The sequence below is a fragment of the Bombus bifarius genome, unplaced genomic scaffold, assembly GCF_011952205.1.
Source record: "Bombus bifarius isolate JDL3187 unplaced genomic scaffold, Bbif_JDL3187 scf7180000007966, whole genome shotgun sequence".
In the NCBI taxonomy this organism is placed as follows: domain Eukaryota; kingdom Metazoa; phylum Arthropoda; class Insecta; order Hymenoptera; family Apidae; genus Bombus; species Bombus bifarius.
Genome location: NW_022884352.1, coordinates 7305400 through 7316400, shown reverse-complemented (window position 1 = coordinate 7316400; position 11001 = coordinate 7305400). Strand labels below are relative to the sequence as shown.

General features: G+C 41.0%; 1 protein-coding gene across 2 annotated transcripts in view; it reads left to right on the top strand.

Annotated features, from left to right (window-relative positions):
• Positions 1–8252: 8252 nt before the first annotated feature.
• The window catches only part of LOC117216362 (extracellular serine/threonine protein CG31145), a 93575-nt gene continuing 90826 nt past the window's right edge, over positions 8253–11001 (top strand). For both annotated transcript variants that reach the window (XM_033463061.1, XM_033463137.1), the window contains exon 1: positions 8253–10558. In XM_033463061.1, the coding sequence (XP_033318952.1) occupies positions 10095–10558 (464 nt within the window). In that variant the 5' untranslated portion in view covers positions 8253–10094. The remainder of the gene's footprint in view (positions 10559–11001) is intronic.

The window sequence follows — 11001 nt, the reverse complement described above, 5'->3', positions numbered from 1 at the left end:
GACACGGAGAACGGAAGTTTGAGCAAAAGGGGCGATCAATGAATGCGTGAAATGAAAGAAACGATTAGTCGCTAATGAGCGGCGAAACTGGTGAAATAACTTTGATAGTATACAAAGTGCACTCGTTTGCTCGTCATTCGTCCTTTTATCGTTCCCTGAATTTTTGCTTTGACACGGGGATTTGGTCAAAAATTACGAAAATCTTGCTGAAAATCCGTACTGCACGGATTATTTGAATTTCATTGCGCTTGCTCCAGGAAAAAAAACAATTGCACCGAGGAAAATTTTCGTCGTCGCAATTCCTTTAATTTTTCTCGGACACGGTTATTAATCGCAGCTTGTTAATCTTCTAGCGAAGGAAAGAGCAAAATTTTCTTAAAATTCACGATGCAGGAATTATTGAAATTCTACGTTTCCTTCGCTTCTCCGGACACGAAGTTTCCTCGTCGCTTTTCTCTTTTCAGCAACGAAAGAACGAAAGAAAAAGTTTACGTAAGAATCGCCATAGCAATTGCTGTAATTCTGCGTAATAATCCATAAAATGTAACGAGCTAAATTTTATTAAAACTTTCAACTTTGCCACGTTTACTCGAATTCTCTGTGCCCCTTTCGCCAACGGAAAAATTGCACAGATTTCGATATAGAGATGATCGTCTCGATTCTTCTTGTAATTCTGCACACGATTATTCGAATTTCTCTTTACTTCTTCTACCAACCGCAGGATTAAACGAAAGGAGATTTCAATATAAAGATCATCGTGCCAATTCTTGTAATTCCATGCACGATTATTCGAATCTTTCTTTGCTCCTCCTACCAACGAAAGAATTAAACGCAAGACGATTTCGATCTACAGATCATCGTCCCGTTTCTTACAGTTCTATACAGCAATTTGTTAGAAAAAAACGATGACATATCGTGTTAAAATTCACAGCGTAGGAACTTGACGTTTCCCTTACTTTTCTCCGTTTCCTTTTTACCAACGAACGAACGAAAGAAAAAAGTTTCAAGATAGAGAACTTGATTAAAATTCACAATTGCTCGGTTTTTTCCATTTTCTTTTTTTTTCTGACCCCTCGTCTACTAAAAGAAGAGCAAAATGGGGAGCATCTTGTAATTCTCGGTTCTTGTAATTCCCAATAAACAGAGGGGTCATACAGCGAAGATCGAAGCACGTTTATGACTAGCGAAACGTGAGGCATTTTGATAAAACTGGGATGGACTTTTCGGTCATTCCTACGTAAAGCAAAAGGAAGAGGGAAACTGATTCGAGATTCCGAGCATACGCTCGACCTTCTACTTTATTTAGTTATTCGCCGTGCAATATTTAAATGATCCATGAGCGTAGTTTCGAGCACCTATAGAACTCCGTTGTTGCTATTGCTGCCACCCTAGTGGCTCTCGTTGGCCCGTTGCATCCCCCATTTTACATATTCCTCTTCCTCGTCAAGCTTCCAGGGTCACCAGGGAACACTCGTCCGACTCTAAGCTGTCGTCATAATTTTTTCACCCTTCAATATTTCATGAGACCTATCGCGCCAACGTCTATCCCCTTCGCCATGCTTTTCGTCATTTATTTTTCATTTCTCCGTGGACGCGTGCGAATTTTCACGCCTATAACTGTTAGTCTCTTTCATTGCCCGCTTAAATCAGAAAATTTACTGAAAAATAGCAATTTTATATAGAACACCATACGCAGAGCTTCGTTTGTCTGAGTTTGTCAACGGACGAACAGTTTACTGTTTAAATGAAAAATTTCATTTCACATGTTTCACGCATTTTCGTATTTATAACAATCGCCTGCTCACATCTGGTCGCTACTTGGCTAAATTCGAGCATACTCGATACATTTTCAAACTGGATTTCCTCATAAACGAAGCTTCAGCATTTTCAACTCGTCTTCTCATCTTGCACTCGATTGTAGCACCAGCTACGGACCACCTGTACAATTAGAGTTCCTTATTGTAACACAGGTTCATCAATTTTCCCTGCTACGTGTTATTCTATTATCACGAATACGTAATAGAGGCTGGCGTTCAGATAAACGACTTTGACCAGCAAAAGTTGAGTTAATCGTCCTGCATGAAAAATGACGAGCTGACGATTTAAATTGCCGCCGTTGTTCTGTATAATATCGAGTCGTGTCTACCGCTAACGCGCTTGGCAGATATGTTTATTTTTTCAACAAGCCGATCTAATTTTCAAGAAGATATAGACCAAGAAGATGAAGGAGTTTAACGTAATCCAATCGTTTGCAGAATATGAATTTCCACGCGTTTTCGGATCAACGTGCCGCTTGGTAACGTTTATTGCTTCAGCAGGTTGCTCTGATTTTCAAAATGACGAAGACGTATAGCCTAAACTCTACACTTCGTATAAATCTCATTCGTTCTTTCTTGAGGTTATGATTACGAGAGATTTAACATACTTTGATAGGTAGGGCTGTGTTTTTCTATGTATAAATTATAATTGTACGATGGAGAAAATAGATAATTTCCCTATGAACATAGCGAAAAATACGTATCTTTATTAATACGAGGGTAATTTATTAGGAAAGTGAGCGCCACGAGGAACGAATTTAGCACGTCTGATGGCTAATCTTTGCTACGATATTATTCTATCACGTTTGCGGGAAGAGTATGTTTACGTGACCTGGAAATAACATTGTTGGAAATAGAAGCATAGTGCATCGTGTAACACTGAAATCTTGCAATTCTTTATTTTATCCTCTTGATCGACAACGATCTAACATACATTTAACGATGTAACACATATCAAATAACGATATATAAACGAATCGTCGTCTCATTCGGCAAAACTTTAAATAAATTAGAGGATAGTATACCTAACGGATTAATAGAAGCAATCAAAAATCCACTAAACATTGATTGGGAAGATAAGAAAATTAACATTGAGTTTATATTCTTTCCCAGTCAGAAACACAATTTTAAGAGGAAATTTAATTTTGTCCAGACTTTGGAAAGAAGGAAATTCCTCTTCGCTTGTATCTTCAGTTTTGCTTTACGTTGAAATATCAAATTACACGAACGATTTTCTCAATTTTCCTTTCAATATCATGAAGATCCTAATAAACTGGCTTCAGCTTACAATTATTTACGGTATTCATAAATTTACATAAATTGTTCGAGTCCGAAAGTTGGCGCTCAAAATAGCAAGCTTCAATTTTATAATCGAACGATATTCGGCCACGAACGTCTCGACAGACGATCGAGTCATTGTCCCAGGAACTTGGAAGGAACAACAGCAAGGCAAAGTTCTAAGTAAAAAGACGCTGTTCCATCCATTCTCGAAACTTTCACGAGGCTCTGTGCCTCGAAGGAAGTTGTCACACCCCCAGGGCGAATTGCAGTTTTCCCTCGCAGGACCCATGGATAATGTCAGAGAATCTCGAGATGTACTTTTTATTTTCCATCAGACGCCGGACGAATAATAAACGCGGATGTTTCGAGTGTTACTGCTGGCAACAATCACGAGCAGATTCTATTTCGAGCAAACAAAACGGCCGCGAATTCGTTTTCAAGCTTAGCGACCTGCAGTTACCTCGTTCCGCGCGAAAATTCTTACGTCTTTTCCCTCTCTTTCATTTGTCTGCATCCCGACTTGATAGAAAACTCTCCTCTGTGTAGTATCGCGAAATTAATCAAAGTACGTTCGTTTTTTGTGTCTGTTTAAATACGAGTGAGTATCTGTCACTTAAGATACATAGCTGCGAGCTTATTATATACAGAGTACGGCGAAATAACAAGAAATCATAAAAATAATAAAGGAAAATCTTTGTTCAAGTTTGTTCGGTTTGTAATTATCGCTTAATAACCGCGAAATAAAAACTTGCAAGCTTTTGTACATTTGCAGCGTTTCGAGATACAGGCGATTTATTATATTTACGATTCTTATATTATAGGGAAGGGAATATTAACTAATCGAATTAGCAAATTGCCAAGCGACGGGTTACAGGTTTTTAAAATTTATTTAATATTTTAATTTTACGTCGAACGAGATAATCAACTTATAATTTACGAAATTCATTTACGGTACTTCTACCGTTATCCGGGGCGACTTGTCAGTACTGGTAGCTTTTATATAATTTTGCGAGTAACGTTGTTTCAATTACGCGAGGGACAAATATATTTTACTCTATAAATATTTTTTACAAACATTTTAGCGCGCCTCTTCAAAGGCAACGATATGTCTCTTTATTTGCAAAGCAGAGAAACGTATGACCGGAATTAAGAAAAATGCAATTCCAATGGCGTGTTATCGAGGAATGAGATTCTTCCGATTTCAGATGGTCGCACGTGTGCCTTTCCCGAATATAAATACACCGGCTAATTGCCAGTCGGCGCCGATTTCCTGCGATAGCGTTAAAGGCTCGCGTGCTTCCTTCTAATTAAAAATTTCGATTATTAAGCCGAATACACGGTCCCGCGGTAAACCCGATATTCCAGGGCATAATTAGAAAACATTCGATTAGAAGCTACAACTATTCGCGTCGTTGGAACAGTTTCCGAAATTCGAACACATTCTAACGCCGTTAATTTTCTTCTTCTTCTTGCGTCGCTCGCAAGTAACAAACAGTGGCGCGGATTCGTGAAGTCTGTTTATAAGATGACATGATTTGCGGCGCGCCAGTTTGTTTGCACAAATGCTGCTCCATCGTCTGACAGAGATGTTAAAGACGTCTCGTCTAACAGAGAATAGTAACGCTATGCGACAACACACTCTGTCACTTTATAAAGCAGACGTTAGACAAAGTATCGTCAGTCGAAGACAACTCTTTGCTGACTTCCTTCCAAATAATCTCGCGTTTCCTTCAATCCAAGTTAAACGTATATTTCGATCTTCCAATCTCTGTCGGCTAATTTTCCGAAACATATCGTACAATACGATCAACGTTGTGAAAATCGCTGTGAAACGTAACGAAAGTATTTTCCAAGATTAATCGAGAGGTTGATAGACGTACACGAAATGGACCTATATTTCCCTACAGATAAAGGATTGACGTAGGTGCGCCCTAAAAAAGAAAAAAAAAAGAAGAAAAATTTTATGTATTAAAAATCCTCCGCAAGGATGTACAAAGTAGGTAGAACAGAATATCGAGCAGTTTTATTTGCGATTGTACATGCACAACTAAAAGCAACGAGGGCACGTGGCGTGTTACAGGGGGTCAGGTTTTATGGAGGCGCTCTTTCACCCCGATAGAAACGTCAATGGGTTCGGCTATCTTTATTATCGCGCAAGGACACGCGGAATTTCAATGGCGCATTGATTCGCCAGCTGCATCGACCGAGCAAAGAATTACTGCAGGACGTTTTCCCTACGTTTCGTTCTTACGGATGCAAGAGGCTATTCAGATCGAAGATTCGAAAGAAACGACACCGTTTTCCAATCGTTTCGAGGAAGCACAGATAGACGATAAATCTTTGGCCGGCAATCTCCTTTCTCCGGACATTAACACGAGCAGTTTCAAAGAAAACGTGATAGTTCTGTAGCTAAGTTGCTGTTCGAGCACCAATTTTCCATTTTATCTGTGGACGATTCACGATAATGCGTTTGCGTGAGCGTTAGGCCAATATATTTTAGGGAAATGAACAGTTCGGAGCATCGTTGTGTGGAATTTGTAATGGATGAGATTTTTCTGTTTCTCACGGGCATTTTAATCGGTACTTTACATTGTGTTGCACGTTTGTTGGTAGAAGATGATTTAATAAAGGAAAATTCAAAGGACGAACGGCGCTATAATTTTAGAAAAGAATTGTAATCGATAAGATAAATTATGAATAGATATAACGTACGTGACTCAGCGATATGGTAAAAGATGTTTAGTATAACAAAGTTAGTATTAATATATAACGTAGTTATTATACACAGGTATGAATTTTAAACTTTCTTTCGTGCCCCGTTGTACATGGCAAGTCATCAAAATTTCCAAGTTTCCAGAAACTTTAATCTCTCTTAGGGTACGAAGGCAAACGCTTAATACCAAACTTGCTATTAATTAGAACTTCTTGTCTCAAATTTCTCTTCTAATCGTGTAAAGTATCAATTTATCATGGAACTCGTAATAGATGAAATTTTTCTTTCCTCTTCTTTCTTTTTTCCTTCTTCGAAAGTTCTTCAACTAGCACTTTACCTAGATCCCATGAATTTCTAAATTTGCCGTCTCAAATTTGGTACCGGCACTTCTTCCTCTCGTTTGAGACTTAAATTCTCCCCTTTCTTGCCTGTCTGCGAGCACTTAGATACGAACTTAATTGCTTAATAACGAATTTCGCGTCAATTACAGCTTTCTTGATCGAACACCCTGTGTAATCGCCTGAAGGATCAATTTAGAAACCAAGGAATATCCATCGAATGTGGTTCCTAGGGTTAACCACCCCTCGACACGAATATTCGATGGGGGCCAGCCTTCCTTTTCCGGTTATTGAACTTAATGCAGTCAGGTCGATGCGCGATATTAAATTATGCGGTTCGGCGCAACGATGCTTCCGCGATATAAAAGACAGGAAAGGAACGAACCTTTACGATATCTCTCTCTCTCTCTCTCTCTGTCTCTCTCTCTTTCCCCCTTAAGCTAGTCTCCCACCACAACGGCTTTATGACGCGACTTTTGCGATAACTGTAATGGCCACTCTCGCAACACGAAACATGCCATTACCGTCACTCTATTTCGCAGTTGATATCTTTGCTCTTTCAGCCTGCTACGGCCACCTACACCTCGGAGCATCCCCTTAAAGGCCCTACCTTGACCCAGTGAATTTCTCGTGTGTATGCACCTGCACAGGAAATTCGATAAAAAGCATTGCGCACTGCCAAGCTATTATTATACCATAGAGCGGTGATTTATTTTTAAACGATCGGAATGGTCGCCGGGGGTTGATGATCGCCGAGGTTGTTCTCCGATGTTTCGCAGTGATTTCTTTTGAGCAATTGCACGAAGGATCGTACTTTTTCTTTTCTTTCTTTTTTGTTCTTTTTTTTTTTTTTGTTCTTTGTTAGCTTTCAAGTTTTATGTAGGATGTACGGGTTTCATTGCGTTTGCAGTAGTCGGCGTGATAATTGGAGTTACATAGATCCCTGTAAACAGATTTCTTGTCTATTTTAAGCACATCTTCTTATACCAAAATTTGATTAGTGGCATTCGCGATTGCATGGAAAAAATTCATTGCAGTGTTGGAAAAACATTAGGACAATTTTAATGTATATAGTTGCACCTATTAAAATGGACGTTTGATAGATTATCGAAATCCACGATTGTTATTCGCGTATTTTAAAAATCGCAGCTCAAAATAATTCAGTGTGTTAGGAGAATATACAAGACAGTTATTATTTCTCTATTAGAAGATTGGAACATTCATAAGCGGGATAACACTATCCTAGCCCTGAGATGTAATTACTTTTAGTTGGTTTCGTATTACCATGTTTGATCGAACATTTGTTCATATGTTACTATAAACCAAACGGAGAATATTGTTCAAACGAGTCGGATCCATTAAATTTGCATGACAAAGTGCAAATATCAAGATTTATAGTCGTGCATAAAAGGAAGCAGTACTTTGGAACCAAGTAATTTAATAGAGTGTAAACGCTCTCCATCTTCATCTTATTGGAAAAACAATATTCTTTATTCCGAAGCAGGTTAAAAACAATTATTATTCCATTCAGATTTCGTTTAATGTACTAACAACTCCTGACAATATTCTTAGAAAATTCTTAGAAATCTATAATAACGAGACAAAAGTTTACCATTAGGAAAATAAGTACGTCAGATTAGGCAAAATTTACTTTGAGTCGGTATATAATATTTGAATAAAAGCCAACGTTTCATACGAACAAATTCAATACACACTGCTGAAAACAGAGGACGTGATACTACTATAAATAATTTCTTCGTACCAATCAAACGAATAAAAACGACGCGATAAATCGACACCTCAATTACGACAATAGCTTAGTTTAAAACAATAATTTAAAAAAATCATACGAACGCAAGAAGCGTGCGTAAGATTGAAACTAATCCAGAAAACGATGCTGCGATTGTTTTGACCGATGCATCACCCTCTGAGATTCGCATCTGGTCAGCGACCTAACATCCCCGCCTTGTTTATTTTCCAGAACGCGGCGCAGTGGAGTCCAAAGGCTGACAGTATCCAGGCCGACGTCTGAAACATTCCAGAACCCGTGAAAGACTCAACAAATATCTCGAGTCTCAGCCAACCAGTGTATTAGTGACTTAGATAAGAAGACTCTCGCCAAAACGTCGACGTTCGCGGAACCTCGGTCAAATCTCGCGATTCGCGCTCGAAATTCCAAGCTTCCGGTGCGTCTCGCGACCAAGGGAAACTCTGGACGAGAGGAGATGTCCCGAAAGTGGTTCCACAGAGGAGACGACACGTTCAAGCCGCCAGACATTCGAAGATAGCGGGTCAAGGTCGCGAGGAGCTCGAACCTCCAGCGTCGTCGAAGTCGATTCCTCTTCGATCAGGGATGAGGATTCGCGGTTCAGGGCACGACGAAACGTCGGTAGGATCAAGCAGAGCTTGAGCGACCGCGTGCAATCGTCGCGCAACTTCGACAGGCCTAAGTTCAAGTTCACTTTCAGAGAAAAGTCGAGGAAATGCGAAGAAAATCCTGATACCTTCAGGGTAAAAAGGAAATCCAGCGAAGAGAAAGAACGTCTAGACGCTCCTTGCTCCAAGGACGTTGAGGAGGAGGCACAAGCACGCTCCAAGCTACACAAGAGCGATTCTTTCCTCAGAAGATTGGTAAGAAGCTCGAAGGATAATATTACCGAAGGGTGCGAGAGATTGGTCAGGAATATTCAAAAGAGTCCTCTTCTACGAAAAAAGTTTCAGTCTACGGACGAAGAGAGACCAGTGGCACCAGTCCGTAGAAAGAAGTCCAAACAGAGACTTCTGGAGCCCGATTTTACCAATAAACAGTCTTCCACGGGTATCGATCCTGAGCAACCTAATAATATTCACGTTTCTGTCGTGTGCCCAAGCGCTGAGCTCATAGAGGATGACTTTCTGCTGGTTCACAAGGAGCCTCAGACTGAAAGAACCAATCACTCGTTGAACGAATCAACAACTAAAATCTCCTCGACATACTTTGTCGAGAACGAAGATTCGTCTAAAAGCGTCTCGGTAGAAGACGTGGAGGATCTGATTCGAACGGAGAACAACCTCCGACTTTTGGAGCAACGTGTTCTCATTAGAAGACGTCTAGAAAAATCCACGAAGCTTCTGGAGGCGTTGCAATCAGGCCAACGAAGATCCTGGAGCGAAGAGAGCCTCGTCCATGCTATAGAGCAGGTTCACCGTAAGTTCCACGTGGGATTCCCCATCTCCAAAGTCTCCATAGACACCGTGACGGTAGACTGCTCGCCTATCGCTCATAGAAGATTCGTCAGACCCATTTGCAATCGCGGAAAGTCGAGTAGCGGGCAGTCAAGGTCGCTGGAGTGGCGGGACAAGGTAGAGTGGACGTCGTGGAAAGCGAAACGATCGCCACCGCCGGACGACTGGCAGGTTCAGAGGTCGCCGAGGCTCTCGTCGAGGCGTGATAGCACGCACGGGTCAGGCGATAACCACGTTCCGGCAAGGAAGTCACAAATACAAGGCGACGAAGTGCACGCGCGGCTCACGTCGCTCGTAAAATGCAAACTTGCGAATTTCGCGGGCAGCGGTGGGGACGAGGAGGAGCTGCGAGACGGCGAGCCTGCGGAAGAACAAAGTAAACAGCGGCTAGTCGCGAACAGGCTGGACGAGAACGCGACTCGTCACCCTTCGACGCCTGTCTGCGAGCCAACGCACGGCTCACGTGTCGTTTCTGACCTCAGGATAGAGTCTACCTCGGTGAACGATGCTCTGGGTGACTCAGGCATCGTGACAATTCGCGTGAACCTCGGTGACTTAGAATCTGACGCAAGAGATGACAACCAAGGGGCCCTGAAGTCTGCTTCGGTGATCACAGCTGATCGTGGTAAAAATAACGAGAGCAAAGGTCAGGGAAGATCGGCGAAGAAGAAGAAAGTCATCGGATCTGGCTGCAAAGTTCCAGATTGGAACGACTGGAAGATGAAATTCACAATCAGGATGATTCGCATCCGGGACAAACTGATGCTAGGCCTGAGTGCCTTCGCGATATTGTTCACTATTCTATTGGTGATGGATCTGCAGATGGATCTTGGATACAGTGGACATCATTTAGTACCCAGCCATGGGCGTGTTCGGGTCGGAGACGACCCGAATACCGGTACGATTTATAACTTTCGCAGGAGATATTTGCAACGAACGAATGCAAGTAAAGAGCAGACCAGTGGTGATATGTCCGGTACGACGCAGAATAGTGGAAAGGATGGTGAGAACGTAGGTAGGGAGTCGAGGACCGAGAAGACAGAGGTGCATGATAATTTCCGGGATTTGGTGGACCTCGTGGAGAAAGGTTATGGTGTTAGTGTTTACGAAGGAGTAGCTAGGATCAGTGGAGAAGACCATACGTACAATCCTACGATTGGGGAGATGAAGAAAATCAGTCCAAAGTGAGTCTTTCTTTTCTCATTGAAATATTACATTTTTTAATCCTGTCGTCCTTGAGTCTGTATGACCTGAAATGGATGCTAATGTTTCAGTAGATATTATCGAGATATAGATAGTTTTGAAATATTTGATTTTAGCATTCAATGCCATTTTACTATTTTTTGTGTACTCCATTTGTGCTCCATTCGGATAAAATAATAAAAGAAAATAATAAAAGATATCCAGAGGGATACGAAAGTAACATAGTAGCGAAGAGAACATCAAGGTTAATTAATAATAGCTATAATAGTCCATTTCTTGTGAAGCACTATTTCATTACTCGAATACGTAATTAGCGTTTAGTATCTGAAAACAAATGACTTATTGACAAACTAGGTCACTGTAATTTTAACGCGACCGAAACAAACCGAAGGTTTATCAATTCGTGTCAATCACGAGCAAACAA